Source organism: Strix aluco, chromosome 6, assembly GCF_031877795.1.
Source record: "Strix aluco isolate bStrAlu1 chromosome 6, bStrAlu1.hap1, whole genome shotgun sequence".
Lineage (NCBI taxonomy): Eukaryota > Metazoa > Chordata > Aves > Strigiformes > Strigidae > Strix > Strix aluco.
This window is the reverse complement of record NC_133936.1, coordinates 31,183,547-31,200,633: the sequence shown is the minus strand read 5'-3', so window position 1 is coordinate 31,200,633 and position 17,087 is coordinate 31,183,547. Positions and strand designations below refer to the sequence as shown.

Here is a 17,087-nt window from a genome sequence, read left to right as displayed (position 1 = left end):
TTGCCGCCAAGCAAACATGTTTAAATCTCTTCTGTGGAATGGAGAAAAAGGGGTGGCAAGGATCTAAGAGATTCTAACATTTGAGTGGAAGCTCATCCTTTCATGCTGACTGTTAGCAGAGCACTAAGGAACATTTTACATTATGGCAAGCAGAACAGACACAGACATTGTTGCCACATCTGTATAGAAGGAATATAGTCAGATCCAACTTCACATTTCTGAAGTGTAAAGCAAGAAGAAAGCTTTACAAGAAGGTTTTATTATTCCATTTTAAACTTATTTATTTGTTTCAGGAAACTTTACCTTGGAATTATCATGACTGTGTATGAGTTTACAAAAGGTGTTTAGCCATCTCCAAATCAGACCATTCTCAGGCCTCTCTCAGAACAATGCAGTGTGACATTATTCTGTAGTTTTATCTAGTTCTATTTGACTCATTAGGCTCCCAGAAGCAGAAGGGTAATATAGTTCATGTTACTGCAGTCTTCCTTTCTCGGTAAAGCCTTTAGCCTTAGAAAAAGAAGCTTCTTAGGTTTCAAGGGCTATTATTAAAATGAAGGGTGCATTACTTGCTTTAACTCCCTGTAACCACATTTAAAACACATATACTTTCCCCCCGTCCTGCCCACCCTGTTTGGTCAAACTAGGCCTTCATCTTCTCATTAAGACATAAGTGTATTTTCTTATGTTACACAGTGACGTATTTTATTCACAACCCACCACATCTCCATTCCCCCCCACTCCCCAACCTTCCCACACGTAATCAAAGATACTAATAAAAATACAATGTAACTGGAACATACTGAAAGCAAGAGCACTTTTTCAGTAAACCAACATTTATGTTTCTTATATAATCATGCAAAGCTGAATGAAAGCATGTTTGGTTATAAGCAGCAATAGCAGCAGCTGAAGTCCCCTCTCAAGCCCTTCTTACTCAAATGAAAGAAGGTATCTCCAGACAATACTGCTAAGCTTTTTATTATTGCAAGAACATTAGTTGTCTTCAAAGTTTACATTAAAACATTGCTGAGTAACAGGATGCTAAAACAGACATCCCTATTCAGGGACAGTGAAGCAGAAGGGTCACACTGAAAAAGTGGCATATTATCCACAGAATTTAAAGACTGAGAGGGGTTGTTAGAAGCTTTTGGTTGCTGCAACTATACAGAGGCCCAAGCAGCTCAGCAGTGCTTAAAAATGAAGAAGATAGAGAAGACAACATGCAAGAGAATTTCTGTCTAGTCAGATTCATATACCTATCAAAATTCTGAGTGGGATTGAAGTAATTCAGCAAACACATATTCTTTTCCCAATACATGATATTTTTCCTCTAAAAACCGCCCTCAGAAACAACCAAGAATGTTTGAGTCATTACATACTCTGTTTGGGGGGAAAAACAGGATAAAGTTTTCTTTTTTTTCCCCCGATAGACCAATAAGACAATTAAAAAAGAAAACAAAAACTAAAAACCTACTCCTCCCAAGCACTCTTCTACTGTAAGGCCAGAATAGACAGTGCAACCTGACAGAAATCATATTGATCGCACTACAGTGTGTATTCAGGACTCTCACCGTTCCTTATCAGAGTAAGTCTGTCCCCAGAGAATTCATTATTTATGTCTGTACATAATTAAACCAGTAGATGTAGATACAGCATTCTCCATTGACCCAAAATAGTGCACAGAACCGCAGCTGCTATCACCTGGAAGCAGAGTACCTTGTAAGGCATTACTGAGTCATTCTTGAAATTTTCTGACTTTTTCTACCTATTGGGTCAAAACACTGATCTGAAGAAGGGATTTTATACAGCTTTTTAAAGTGACTTTTATTCTGTTTATCCTTTCCATATCTGAAGGTTGAAAAGTCACTAGAAACTATCAGTCTCTCATTATATTGTTTGATATCAAAACGGTATTTATGAGAGGGGATCTGCTAGCTGAAACTTTCTGTGAAATTAGCATCAGTAAAATAATAGACCTATATATATATATACACAATTCTATACTGATAACCAAGCCAAACTCCATTCCTTGGCCTTCTCCCAGGTGCTATCAACTGGCAGAATTCAGTTCACCAAACATGTAATTATACATTGTTAATATTACAGAAGTCAAGGGTATTCAACCCACTTAAGTAAAGCATGTGGAATGATGCCTTATCCAAGATCATGCCAAATTATATAGATGTCTTAAAGGAAATTAAAACTAGAAGGCCACATCCTTATCAACTTATTTCCCACTTCCTGTCTTCCCAGAAGGTTCTCTGCTGCTGAGGACTTCTCCATATCCTTCAGGTCATGCACATGCACAGTTTAGTAAAATGGAGTAAGAACAACTGAACAAGTGAATTTAGGAGAAGACAGGACTCATTTACTGAGCATGCTCAAATTCACTATGCACCAAGGAGTAGATTATAAACCCATACTGAACATTTTTATGCAACTATCTTCTACAGAAGCATGACATCTTAATTACTGTTTGATTGCAACTCTGATTAAGGGTAATGATTCTGTGATAACACTACATTCAATCTTTCCAAATTCTCCAGAATATTGTTTCCAGAAGAACAAATCTGAAATCTATGTAGCTCATATCCAAATATGCAAATAAATTTCATTTATGATCATCTGATATGCTTACAGAGGCTGGAAATACCAAAGTAATGTTCAGATAGAAGACTTAAGCTAGGAGAACACTGGAAAATATGTTTAGCTAAGTTTACAAGAAATTAATTCTCATCTCTTGAGGAGAAATCATGAGTCAAATTCAGTACTCAAAACCACATCTTTTATGGAGTAAAGATAAGAAAATTAATAGGTGAACTTAAGCAAAATAAATTTCTACCAGCTACTCCATCTGCTATTCTTGGCTGCAGAGCAGACATATGAAGTTCTACAGCATTTGTGGGGATAACATGACTGAGAAAGCAAGCAATAATTGTTTCTGAAGTTTTTAGAAACATGACAACCTGATTTCTTCTTGACAAGTGCTTTTTTGGCAATTGTCTTTAGAATAGCCAGCTCATTCATGTAAACGAGTTGTATGTATATGAATTCTCCATTAAAAGGATGACTGGCAAATAAAAGCATCAGCAGTTGCTTATCTGTCTTAGGCTTGACTTTTAACAGGAAACTTCATTCTTGGAAATTTAAAAACTGCAGACTAACAAGACACTATTGTAACTAAGTTGTAGCCAAATCCATTTATACTCTATACTGGCTACTTCTCAGGACTAGATTCATGTTCATCTGGTGCATTTTTTCCTTCTGTAATATTCAGATTAAACATGCTCAGTAATAGAAAGTTTCCAAGCAATCCCAAAGCTCTTGGCTATTACCCTTTTTTTTTTTTTTTTTTTTTTTTTTTCTCGCCATGCCAAGCAGTCTTTCACCACACAGATGCAAGCCCCAGGCCAGCCCACGTGATAACAAAAGGTAGTACCTGACCTGATGTTAGGTATATAGGGGATGTGTGTATTGCAAAGAGAAGCTAATACACCCTGGGATAGCGGAAACACACACTAGAATGGAAAGAAGTTCTGCTTGGGGATAGGGAGCCAGGATCCTCCTCCAGCAACTGCCTCACTGACTTCTGCCTCCTCATCTCTGTCCTACCCTCTGTTGTGGCTGCTGCCAAGGTGGGCTCCGGGAAGCCATGCTCAGGGGTCCTGCGCATCAGCACCTCCCCCTCTTGCTCACGTTTGATCCCTAGGTCTGTGGAGCCGTGTTGGATCGGTGAGCCAGGTATGCTTGAGTCAGCCTCGTTTGAGAAGTCAAAGCCATCTGGGATTCAACATATAACATTTTAGTGCTTTTCTATTCCTTTCTTGGCATTCCAACCCAGGCAGGGAAAATAGAAGATTTATGCGGACACGGAACAAACACAAAACACTACCCATGCTTAGTTAAAAGTTGTGAGAACATCCACAGAAAGGGACAGGTAGGCTATACTGTAGACCGGAGACTAGCAAATGAATATAATGGCAACTACAGTGAAGACAAACATGACCCGGAGTCCTGAAAACAGAAGACAGCTACTTGTTGTCCTGGACATCCTGATTCAGCTGAAGACCAGAGGTCATCAAATCCTTTTGCACATGATACAGGGAAGAAGAAGAGAAAGAAAAAAAAAAAGCGTACCACAGGAAAACATCATCCTTGTTTTCAGACCTTCGGTTTAATTTTAGGTTATTCTACTTTTTACCTTTAGCCATTTATACAGCTTTTTTAAATTAATGTTTTATACATGCAGCAACAAAGCTTTGTAAGTATGACAAAGTGATTTCAAAGCACTACACCTACACTGAATATGTCATCGTATCAAGGTAAATATTACTACATTTTTTTAAAAAAATTCATACAGTCAAGCACACTTCCGTATGACATGAGGAAAAATAAGGACTAATTCTAAGCTATCCAAGGCTATTTTATGACATGGCCCCTCTCTAAATTGGGCCATATGATGGCAGGAGTGTGGTGTTCAGCTTTTCCCACTGCCTTCAGTAGCTTTAGGTAGCTGGAACCCTATCAAGGTCTGGATAATACCATTCATTCGCTGAGATATTTGTGACAGGAGGCAGTTGAGTTTTAGTGTGGATTAAAGAAAGAACTCAAATTCTAAGCCAAACTCTAACCCTGCGATTTTATCTTCCATGGAGAAAAAAAAGAAATCTTATTGAACATTTTCCAGCTTCTCCATTTTCTCACCTACCTCATGGGTTATCACCAAATCAAAACCAAAACAAACACCCCAAATGTTCATGTTCATGCAGTGCTCTGAAGATGTAAAATACTATACATTGTTACGGAGTATCACTTTTCAAAAACAAAGGAACAAAAAAAACCCCAACCAACTGTTCTGCAAACATTCAAACTCAGAAGCCAGATTACAGTGATGATGATGAATACAGTACACTACAGCATTTTCTCCTGGCAGAGAAAGCTCACCTTCTCTCCTCCAGCGATGACGACGGATGGAAGCTGTTGTAATAGCAGTCCGAGAAATCCTCGGCACTGTTGGAGTAACTTCTACTTTCAGTACTTTCTGGCCTTCCTGCGATGCATCAGGAGCATCAAAGGGCAGTGAGTTCTTCATGGCATTTGCAACCTAAAATAAAAGTAAAATGCTGTACTACTACTCTCCTTGATTGCACTAACAGCAATATTAGATCTCTTGCTAGATACAGAAAGGGAAACAACCAGCAATTGTTAATTATGCTAGATCCCATCCAGATGGATGGCCCCATCCCCAAGATTCACAGTTGATAACTATGTTGAAAAGCTCATCACAAACCTAATCCCAAAAATATACCTGAACTTTCTCCATTTTTTTTGAGGTAATTATTTCCTTCCATGTTTGCCACCTGTACTGACAGAGGTAACAACCCACACAGCAAGGTCTCCATCCAAAAGAGACTGCAAAATGACATGGAAAATACCATTTATGTTTTATGACAAGAATGTCATAAAACTAAGTCACAGGCCAAGCCAAAGCAAACAGCATATGGCCTTGTACATGGGGGAGACAGGGCCAGTTTCCACCCCACCCCACCTTACCACATACCACGCCCGCACTCCCCCAAACAACAACAAAAAACCCCCACCCTCAAAAACACCCTAACCAGGGGAATTAGACTGATTAAACCACAGGTACTTGCAAGATTTAAAAAAAAAAAAAAAAAATGCAACCTAAGCAACGGGCAAATCATTAAAATGCATTCATCTTTCTTAAATGTAATTTTTTCTTGTAATAGCCTATTATAAAGTCAGAAGTTTCATTTTGCAGCTTTGAGGAGAACAAGTAATCTCTTTTGGCGTTGATGTTTTAACCGCTTCTTTAAATTTCTTATAAAATGCCTTTGTGGGATTATAGGTTTACTTTAAAAAAATAATAAAAAAGCAACTTCCAGCTAATGTTTCCTAGTTTACAAGTAAATTGTTCAAGAAGTGAACTTGTGTACCAGCTCTTGAAAAGCAAGCTAGGTCTCTATGACATGTGCAGTATTCAACAATAACAAAGTTGCTGCACACAAGATATGATTTAAAACTTTAAAAAATAAAAAAAAAAGTGAACACACCTTGATTTTCCAAAATCTTACTGACTTTATACAACGAACCAGCAATAAAAATATTAAGACACATTTCAAACTTAACATCACAACTTCACTCACAGATCTCATGTTTCACAGACATCTGATTTCCTACATGCTCTTTACTCCCCCCCTCTAATGAAGACAGTAGATAAAAGGGTCAGAGACATCTAGACTTAAAATGACTACAGAAAATACAATTTGCTAATCTCTCTAAAATCCTACCTAGCAACAGTTCCCACCATAATTCGGGCAGGCTATTCTCTCCACTACAGTTTACAAGAAGCATTATGAAAAGCAACTTTATGTTGCCTCCTAATGCACTTTCCCTTGTATCACAAAAAAAAATTGAAATTGGAAAGAAGAGTTCACTATATGGCAAGAGAAACACATTTATTTAAATACATGTGGTCTGCATGTCTTAAATCCATGTAGTCTACTTGTTAGTTTAAGGCAAAAGCATGTAAACCCTACATTAAGACACAGATAAAACTGTAAGGTCAACTGTTCTGTCCACTCAAATGAAATACTGATCTGTTTTAGAATATGCATCTTTGCAAGATACTCCACTTTTCTGACAATGCATACATACATTTTTCTTCCTTTTAGACCATGTTCTTTTTCTAAGAATAGGCATTTTGTTTATTCTATAAAGACTTGTGGTTAGCTGATGGAGTAGTATCAACTTAGCACATCACTACAATCAAGCATTTCCTAGTTTTACGGTGTAAGCAAAATTTTCATAGGTTCCCCTCAACCTAGTGACAGAATTAATGCACTTTCAAACCTCATCAATAATGTCTTGATATTCTGAGGTTGCCAGAGGCCTTGCAAATGTAAGGGACATCCAACAAATTCCTTCAACTCCCAAAGCCCACATATACCAAGTCTGCTTAACTAATTAAGTTGTCTTTCGTTTGCATTTACAAAAACATAAACTATGAAAAATCTACTAAACCACTGGAACACACCCTATTGGCAGAACTTTGCATTATTTGTCTTGTGAAGATCTCAGACAACGTTTGAGAAAAAGACTGTATCAACCCATATGTCATGCCATAAAAACTCCATGAATTGAAGGTGTTTATTTGCATTATAATAAAGTAAAAGTGACTTTCCTATAAATTACAATATGCAAACCATCCAGCAACCATGAGAAGAAATGAAACTGTTTCAAACAATAACGCTACAGATTACAGGATAGTAACTAAATCAAAGACTTTTCACTTCCTGGGGTGCTGGTATGGCTGCCATACAGCTGATCCTGATCTCCAGTGATCCTGTAACTCCCCTGACTTCTTGTCTGACTTCTAACCAGCACAAAAGATTATTGGCACCATCACAGAAATGCTCATTACCATTCTGCCTTCCACTTGTCCAACATTGATTTGCTTTTTGCTAGTCAATTGTCTCAGCCTCAACACTTGTTTGTTAACTGCTCTCCTATTCACACATAGGCCTTTTTCTACGCAATCCTCTTGAAATGGTACAAACTGCATTCACCCTATCCTTGATCACATTAAAGACTTCAGAAATTCATTTCTGCTGTACTGAACCAAGGCAGATAAAGTACAACAGTATATAATGGTTTGCCTTCCCATCTTCTACTCACTAGAGTTGCACCCTCTTTGAAATAGGTTCCTTTCTCAGTATACAGGATTAAAATCTAAAAATTAGTAGCAACAGGACCAGAAAAATGACAGAGCACTTCTGCTTGTTGAACCTTGTAACAGCTGGCCCTTTCTAACAGCACAAATTGTACTTCTGCGACTGAGGAGAACCATAAGGAGATAAAAATCAATGTAACAGCAGAACTTTGAAACAATCTAAACAACCAGTTTGAATGAGTCACAGCCCTTCTCTGACAGAAAAAAATCAAAACTGTGATCCTTCAGGATGCAAAAAAATCTTGCTCACTATGTCTAATCCAGCACTGAAAGGCAGGAAAACAAACAGCACAATTCGGACTTGGCAAGCCAAGTCTGCAACTATTGATGATAAAGGAGGGCTGGTTTCAGGCCAGACATCCACTCTTGCCTACCAGGAAGGAGCTCTAATGAAAAGAACATCCAACAAAAGCACTAAGTACATCAGTAAAATACACTGGATCAAGGTGCTGTCACAATAGGGACTTGCTGATCCATGCTTCTTGTGTACTGGGCTAAGAAAGCCTGTGTGCCTCTGCACTGAATACAGGGATTTCCATCTGAACTGAGTGCCGAACTCTTGTGTTCAGAGGAAAAGACTGACTGACCGGAACTGAGCCACTCCCCATGTCCAGGCTATCTCTGTAGTAATAACTAAGTTTTGGTGATTATTTTCCCTCTGTAGAAACTCCCAGTTTTCATGACTATGAAACCAATACCCAGTGTTTGTTAATAGAGATACTTTTTCCAGAAAAAGTCTCTCCCTTGCATTACTTCCTGTCCTTTCCAGTGCAGTCTCTGGGTAACAGTGAAAGAAGACCGCTTCTACATTACAGGTATTTCATAGCTTTCTAATTCTGTTATTTCGTTGGCGTTTTGTTTGTTTGTTTTTATGTTGCCTGTGGACTTTAAACCTGTTTAAATAAGAACATGGATCTACTATATTGTCAAAAAATATTTCTCCAAGAGACATACCCAAACACAGGAACTGTGATGTTTCTCATTGTAATGAGAACTGATGGTATTCCCATAATTATACAAATAGCTTCAGTACAGATAAAATAATCCTAATGCGGGGATTTGCCTGAATATTAAATGGACGTCAAAGAATTTGCTGCTGTTAGGAAATTCTAGGCAGAAGCTGAACTTGAAACTTATCTGGCATGTTCCACAGGCGATGTTTTATTTGGTGCCAGTAGTTTTAAGTTTAAAGTACACAATTTTATAATGCTGCTAAATTATACACACCTCCTGGAGAGTGCATTGAGGTCAAAGGACTCCAGCCTTTGAAAAAGTCAAATTGCTTGAATATATAGCATGAGGCCAAGGATATGCAGGTCATTGTTTTTATAAAACTGACTATTTCTTAAAGCTGCTTTTAAAAAATTGCGGTAAAACAAGACAGGAAGCAAGATAATGATCAAGAGTATTATGGAGAAAACCCCACAGATGTGCCTGCACACATATGCATGAAGAACCTGACAACTAGGGAAGGGAGAAAAACTGATAATGGCATGATGTCACCAACAGCAGACAGTGGGATGAAGCAATAGTAGCTTTGGAAAAAAACAAAGACATTCTGGAATATTCTTATAATTAGAAGTAATCTCTAAGGACAAACTGATTAAAAATGAACAATGAGAACTGAAAATTGTCATATCATTACATTTCAGATCCTCCTACACACCTTTTAAATGTAGTAGTTTGATAGGGTGGCCAAATTCAGCAGGTTCAATATTTAATTTAAAACTTTCAATCTGATGGAGCAGTGAGTCAGTTCCAAAAGGAACCAACTATTATAATAATTCAATGGATACCAAGTGTTTAAAATGCAGCATTGTCAGAAAGCCTGTAGATGAATTAATACTGGCTGTAAAATTTATCAAGAGAATAATTCTACGTAATTTATTGCAGAAGAAAGGGATCTCAGATTGCCACATAAAGATTTTTCCCAATCCACTCCTTTCTCAATTATGTAAAAAGCAGTGAAATTTTACTGCTCTTAGTTCATAGGAGCCCTAAAGGCTTCTAGCCACAATTCAGATGAAGAAACTGAGACAACAGTCTATTTTACTTTATTTTCCTTAATTTTCCCTCCTTTGATCCTTATTCCTACATCTGACAAAAAATAAAATCCCTCCATTTCTCCTTATCCTTCCCAATCACATCCACCTGCATCCAGCCCAGTTTCACGACTTTTGCTGTTTCATTTCTCTCTTTTTCTGATCAGAACAGCAAGTATAGTGGGAACTGAAAAAAAACCCCAACAATCAGAAGAACTCCATTCTATTGCTGCTCCTCCAAAGAAAGTAAAGATTAAGATCTGTGACTTTGATCAATTAAAATCTGACATTGACTCTGGAGCTGATGCTCCTTTTAACTTTCAGCTCTATCCTGTTGTTGCGTTTTCTACTGTGTTACCAGTTAAACCACACAGCATATTCTCAGCCCTGCTGAAGATCTAGAAGCAAAGAAAACACCTTTTTTGCAACCCATGTCCTATGATATATAATCATTCAGTTAAACTTCTTTGAATCACTCATCAGCAGCTTATGCCAAAACAACATAAACATTTTGATCCAACTGTAATATGTTAGAAAATCCTAGCTTTCAGCATCAATGAGTCCTACGAGATCCCAACACCCTAGCTTAATACTCAAGCAGAAAAAGTATGGTATAAATAGCTATGTTGAAAACCACTTGCATTTGGGAGTGCAGTAAATAGCCACAAATGCTTTCATTACCAGTCCACTTCAGAAACACATCCATACTCCTCTTAACCAAGCCCATAAATTGCAATGGATTGTTCCTTACCAGCAGAGGCTGTGAGTAGAGTTCAAGCTGTGCTCTGTAAATTATGTCCTCCAATACCTCCTGGCCAAGATCCCACTGACCATTATATCTAAAAAGTAAATAAAGGTATTTATCTTTCATATCTTATGAACTCACACTTGTCTTTTTTTTGCCCAAATCCAGCTCTTCAGTTCTTTGCTTATGTAGGAAGTTCATCAACTCTATGTACACCACAGTCCCTTCACTGCTTTTAAAAGTATAAACAAAGCATTTTTTTATTAATCTTGTTGGTGTAGCCAAAAAGCTGCTCCCTGTCACCTCCAAGCAAGACAAAATTGATGCCATAATCAGGACAAACTTAAAGAACTAAAAAAATGAGGTCAAGATGTAAAGGTTAACACTACTTAGCAGAACTGAATTTCCATCAGAAATATATTTCTTCTACCTCAGAAGCTAATGACATTCAAGAAGTCTGCACTTCATCAGGTTATCTTGGCATCCAAGCTCATTACACTTGTGAACAGAAGGTATCTGATGGTAGCGGAAACTTGGGAAAAGATGAAGCCAGAAGCCTAACTCTCCTCAGCACCTACTGCTGGCCCTTCACCACCTAATTCAATGCTGACAAAGATATTTTCACATTTTCGGTTGGCTGAGTGAGCAATTAACGGGAAATATACTAATCAAGTTATAAACTTGTGTTACGAGTTTAACTTTTTTTCAGTCATTAAACAACTAACATTTATATTCTAATTCATGTGAACCCAGACCTTTCTCTTTATACAAAAACCCCATCCACTTACATGGCATAATAGACACCTGTCAGCAACTGCACCATGAAGTCAGGGTCTAACACCACTCTACCACAATGTTCTTTCCAGCGTTTCTCATGCTGCCGTGGAAATCCACTCACACACAGCCTGAAAAAAACACACCACTGTAACAAAATGTTAAACCCACAAAGACTACAAATGTCATTGCATCACAGAGATTTTAGTTAATTTTCAAAATGTGTTTTTCAAAATATAAGTACACAACATAGAACGTTTGTTGCTCTCTCAACCATTAAAGGAGTTTTATAATAGTGCGTTGAGATGTGACATGCTGATAATCCAGTGTTATTCCATATAGCCATTAAGTCCATCTGTTTTCTTCCAATCATAACCAGCTTCTAAAGAGCGAGGGTAGCAAGATGTTCTACTGCCAGCCACCAAGCAGGAGACTCTCCCCAAAATTCAGTAACCAAAACCAACTTTCTTTAAAGGAAACATTTCAGTGGTATAGAAATGTGCCATCTCCTACCTAATGCATGATGACAGCATGCAATCAGATTTTACCTAAAGTTGGGTAACATAGATACTATATTCTTGAGAATTGCTCTCAGCTGCCTTCTAAAAAAAAAAAATACTTCTGACCCTTAAAAAAGGGCCTGCCTTACCATATACTGCATAGCACTGAGTCTCTGTAAAAAACAGAATCATTTATTTGTAACTTTAATATCTGAATCCTCATCATGGAAGTAACACAGGGCCACTAATACATAACTGATGCACTGTTTCAACAACAACAAAAAAATTCCCAGCCTATGAAATGCTGTCTCTCTTCTCTACCCAAAGAATGGATCTAATTTTCAGATGCAGGAAAATTCAACATATTTGGCAAATTTAGCATAACCAGAACTCAAGTGAGGATGATGGCAGTATACCAAGAATTAACCCATTCCCATTAGAAACCACAGGAGAAAAAACAGGCTATAATCTTAACTGTGTGTGTGTGTTACTACAGAATATATGTTGTTAGAAGCTACACAACTTCCTTGCTACACAACTGAATTGCATGTAATGCTTTTCTTTCATGGCAGTACCATGCTGAAGCAAACAAGCTAAATCAAAAACCATTTAAAGAGGTTCATCTGTTTGGAGGTAGCAGGAGAGAGAATTTATCTCATTTTAGATAAAAAATGCTGGTAAAAACAGGCATATCATATATATAAAAACAGGGAATATCATATATATTTGAGATTTTGCAGAACGAAGAGCAGGGATCTTTGCCAACCAGATACTTCAAAGACTATTCAAGTAGAAGGTTATACAAAGGGCACGTATAAGAGTTAGAGAAATCCCAGTACTGAATTCTCCAGAAATAGAGATGTTATTATCAGGGAAAAAACAGAAAGGAAGGAAAAAAAAAGGGGGGGCTGGTGGGGGTGGTGGGTGGAGAAACAAACCCCAAACCAAAGCAAAAACTCAAAACATTGGGTAAGCACTTCATATAAATCATCCTCAGAAGCAAGACATTAATATTTGGAAGCAGAGGAAACAGGTGGTATTCCTCACAGGATTTTTAAGCTGACCATACTGAAAAATGTCCAAAAGATATGTAAATCAAATAAATGCAAATCAGTCTGTGTAGCTTCAACTAATTTTCCCCCCAAATTGCTTTTTTTTTTCCTTTCCAAATAACAATGTTACATAACTAAAATGAAAGCCCATGCAGTAGTAAGATTATCCATGTGTTTTTTCTGTATGCAAGCACAGCTTCAAATTTCCAGTTAAGTTACAAGACTAACCAAGAGTTAAATATATTAAGTTATTAAACACAAGTAAATTAATTTTTTTTTTTTTTTCCTGGATGAATATTTAGAAGTCTAGATGCACCCTGCAAGACTATTTCAAAGGCAAGTGTCTCACCTGGAACCCATCCTGCAAAGTGATTGATAAGAAGAGGCAGGCATATAGACAATGGCAGAATTGTAGCACAGCATAAGAAAGCTCAGCACCTCAAACCTGAAAAGAGACAAGAGCAAAACCTTGTATGGTTTAAATTCTTAATATTTCATCAGAATTTAACACAAATATTCTACAACTCAGTCTCAAAAAATATCTCACAGGAAAAAAAATGTCAGAAGTAAACACACAAATCCTAAAATCCTTTCATTATAATTCACTAACTTGAAACAGGCTATTAAAGGCTCAGTATTAAACACTTAAAATTATTATTACTGAAAGCCACTAGCATATGCAGGAGCTATAGAGAAAATGGCATATGGCATAATATTTGGACAAAATTATAAAACTGGACAAGTCTGCAATGCATTCAAAATTATTTTATCAGTTTTCCTAGAGCTGGCTTTAGACACATGTAAAGCTGGCAGTTGCAAGAACAGCATGGCAATTTCTCTCATCCTAAGTTCTGTCTATGCATTCAGCTCCATTCCCCTTTTCCTCTGGAAAAAGCAGTCACAGCCTCAGAACCAAAGCTGAATTTTGTTACACTTCCAGGAAAATTTGAGTTGACAGACATAAACCCAAAGATATTCCTGATGGACACAGAAATGACAGAGAAGTTACTCTCTTCTAAATTAACTAGTATATATATTTGGTCTTAATGTTTAAGGACTTGTTGTTTGCCTAGTGAAGCACCTCTAATGTTAGCATATATTCACCTACCGATTCTGTGCTGTGAAGGTTTCTCTTTGAGGATGAAGATCACTGTAAACTACCCTGATGAGATCATGCTGACATAGAGCTCCTTCAGTTAAAGCCATGGATCCAATAGTAGAGGGCTAGAAGTAGGTGGTGGGAGGAGGAAGGAAGGGGGAGAAATCAAGTCATAAGTAAAAGGTGCCCAAAAGCATTAAAACTCCTAATCACCCAAGCGAAAGACACGTTTGCCTTGTGATCTGTAAAAATGAAGATTATTCCAGAATACAGTAAATCTAAAAACATTACCTAATTTCATTATTATAAACACCTTCCACACTTATAAACAACAGAGCAGGTGAAAGCACTTTTCAACTTTGATTCTTACATATCCATTTATAGTAAAAATTTTTGTAATTGCATAGACCTTTTGTACAGCAACAGCAGGGAAAATAAAACACAATTCCAAGTTCAAACTGTATTAAGGAGGAGTTAAAAGAAGGAAAACTCCTTTTACACTAACACATAAGAGGCAAAAAAACACAGTTGCAACTACAACAAAACTAACATCTGTTCAAAACGGGCACTGTCAAAGATTTTTCAACATTTACATTCCTTGTCTTCTACTAATGCTACTGAATTCGATTACATTAACTGCAAGCTACTGACATTGAAAACTTACTGCAACAAGATGCATTTAAAATGGCCTGTTGTATCAACTGGATCCAGTTTTCATTCCTCTAATAGATCCAATTCTAATTTACCACAGCAGCTCTCTTACCTCATGATATATTGAGGGTTTAGATAACGAAGGGATGGTGAAAGATAAAACTTTGTTGTTTCCATCTTTGTCAGCAATTTCCTGCATTAAAAAATAAAATCAAAACCTAAACAGAAGTAAGGAGATAGGACTTGTAATAATTTTCAACTCTGAGAAGGTATTTAACAAATAAGAAGTTAGATGTCTTGGATCTGATAAAACTATTAAACACCCAACATCTCTATGCGTTTGCAGAACATCAGCAAATTTACATACATATTTAAAAAGGGAAAGACTTCTATCAGTCTGCAGCACTTAAACCAGCATTGGCTCCTTGATCAGTGTGACTTCATCAAAAGCAAAAAAGAACAAAAAGCTTTTTTAGCCCACTTTTACATTATAACACTTAGAATAGAATTGCATAGTGGAGCAAGGCTAAACTGTAAACCCGAAAGATAGAGACACATGAGGGTTGATGAGTCACTTGCTTACAATTGGCAGTACTTCATAATAAATGCACCACAGAGAAAAGGTGAAATCAAGGGGACTGGCAAAGTTTCTTCAGGCATTCAATCAGTAAGAAATACACAGAATGTTTTCTCAAAAGGCTTTCAAACTGGTCAGATTTTATAGTTGCTAGGCTACTACATAAGCAAACCCAGAAGTTTTTGAAGCAAATATACCAAAAGCAATTACATAAGACTATACCATAAAGGAGTCTAAAATCCTCCCTTTTCACTTTGTACAGCAAATTTCTAAACAGTGAGCTCTAGTCATTTCAGTTTACATGAAAACTTGGTCCAAGGTAGCACAGTACTTGCAGTAAGCTTTAAGGATCACAATGGGAGGACAGTTGATAGAATAGCAGAATGCACAAGATTAATTCTTGTCTTTCACTTTCTAAGTATTGAGAAAATAATTTTACTCCTTCAGTCTCATTATTCGTGCAGGAAAATATCAACAATTTAAAGAAAATAAACAGTGGGGGCCACTCTTCATTGTGAGACCTCTTTCTTCCTGAATCTGGAGAGAATGAAGAACTTACTGTCCTTAAAAAATATGAATCACCAACATGACTTTAAAAGGAACTGCAAAAGGACCTTTATGAGAAAACGGTTGACAAAGATAAACATGCTACTTCAACCCAGCGAACAGTACCAAAACTCAGCAAGCAGTTTCGAATGTTTTTTCTATTAGAATAAATCTAAAATGACTGGATCTTCCAGTTGTTAGAGCTCATCTAGAGACACATAACCAGACTTTTTTTTTTAAAGAATCACAGTTTGACTGTTCTGTGTCTCATCATGTGTAGAAACATAATACACAATTTAAAGGAGAGATTTACTATGACAGTAGAGAGAAGCACAATGTTTAAGTATAACATTTTAAAGTCCTGTAACAGAGAAATTCCCATTAAGGAATGCCTATCTTGGCAGTATTGCTAAATTTATCAAACAGCCTCATAAAATTACAAGAGTAAACATTTCCAGACTAAGGTAAGGATATAAAAAACTACTTTTACATCCAACAGCCAAACTCAATCATCTCTAGTTACTTTTACTTATTCTTAAAAATCATAGTTCTGCTCAAGACAACCATCTGCCTCAAACATACACATGCATCTAAGTGCTAGCATGAAGAGTGGTTTTAGCTTCAAATTACCCTTAAAAAGACATAACTCAAAGCAAGCAGGGGGGTGGGGGGAAGTGACACATGAAGACTGACCAAGCCTATTGGCCTGACAATTATTTCCATACAAAGCCGTATTTTTCAACATTAAGGAGGGCTACTTAATTTCCTTACAAACACAAGTATGCAACAGTTCAAGACAGCCCATGAGATGAGATGATCCTTTTTAGTTGTTTGTCCAAAAAAGATTACAATAAAAAAAAAAATCTATTTTTGCAGACACATTCTTATTAAGCCTTCATTACATTATGCTTTTCTCCAGCTTAAATATGTTTTCATGTAAGTGTATTATAATTTTAAATATGTTGTTCCAATAATTTACTTTATTTGTAGTGGTCAGTGACACAAAACCTCCGATCAAAGCTTTCCTCAGCCATTCCCACTTATCTCACTTACCAAGTTGTAAATGCCAAGCAGCAGTGCTTCAATGCAACCATTACTCTGCCTATCCCGGCTGGCAGTAAGACGCAGATATACCCAGATCAACTCTGGCAAAAATTGCAGTGTGAATCTCTTGAGCCGAACTTCAGAACTACGATAAAGTTCAAAGAGCTGATGGCAAACAGGCTCCAGGAGCTGTGGAAAGGCAAAAAGGCTAATGAATTACTGTTAGATTTCTCTAATAAGGGTGAAAGAAATAGCACATATAGGGGCTATATCACATAATCACTGCAGCCAGTAAAATGACACA

The 17,087-nt window shown here is 37.1% G+C and overlaps 1 protein-coding gene across 20 annotated transcripts in view; it reads right to left on the bottom strand.

Annotated features, from left to right (window-relative positions):
- HYCC2 (hyccin PI4KA lipid kinase complex subunit 2) overlaps positions 1-17,087 on the bottom strand; it is a 61,122-nt gene that overhangs the window by 9,253 nt on the left and 34,782 nt on the right. For 19 of the 20 annotated variants that reach the window (XM_074829467.1, XM_074829471.1, XM_074829463.1 and 16 more), the window contains 8 exons: positions 16,793-16,972; positions 14,729-14,809; positions 13,975-14,090; positions 13,216-13,311; positions 11,329-11,445; positions 10,547-10,634; positions 4,945-5,104; positions 3,613-3,780 (listed from right to left, as the gene is read on the bottom strand). In XM_074829467.1, the coding sequence (XP_074685568.1) occupies positions 3,613-3,780; positions 4,945-5,104; positions 10,547-10,634; positions 11,329-11,445; positions 13,216-13,311; positions 13,975-14,090; positions 14,729-14,809; positions 16,793-16,972 (1,006 nt within the window). The remainder of the gene's footprint in view (positions 1-3,612; positions 3,781-4,944; positions 5,105-10,546; positions 10,635-11,328; positions 11,446-13,215; positions 13,312-13,974; positions 14,091-14,728; positions 14,810-16,792; positions 16,973-17,087) is intronic. The other variant, XM_074829484.1, reaches the window with a different exon arrangement.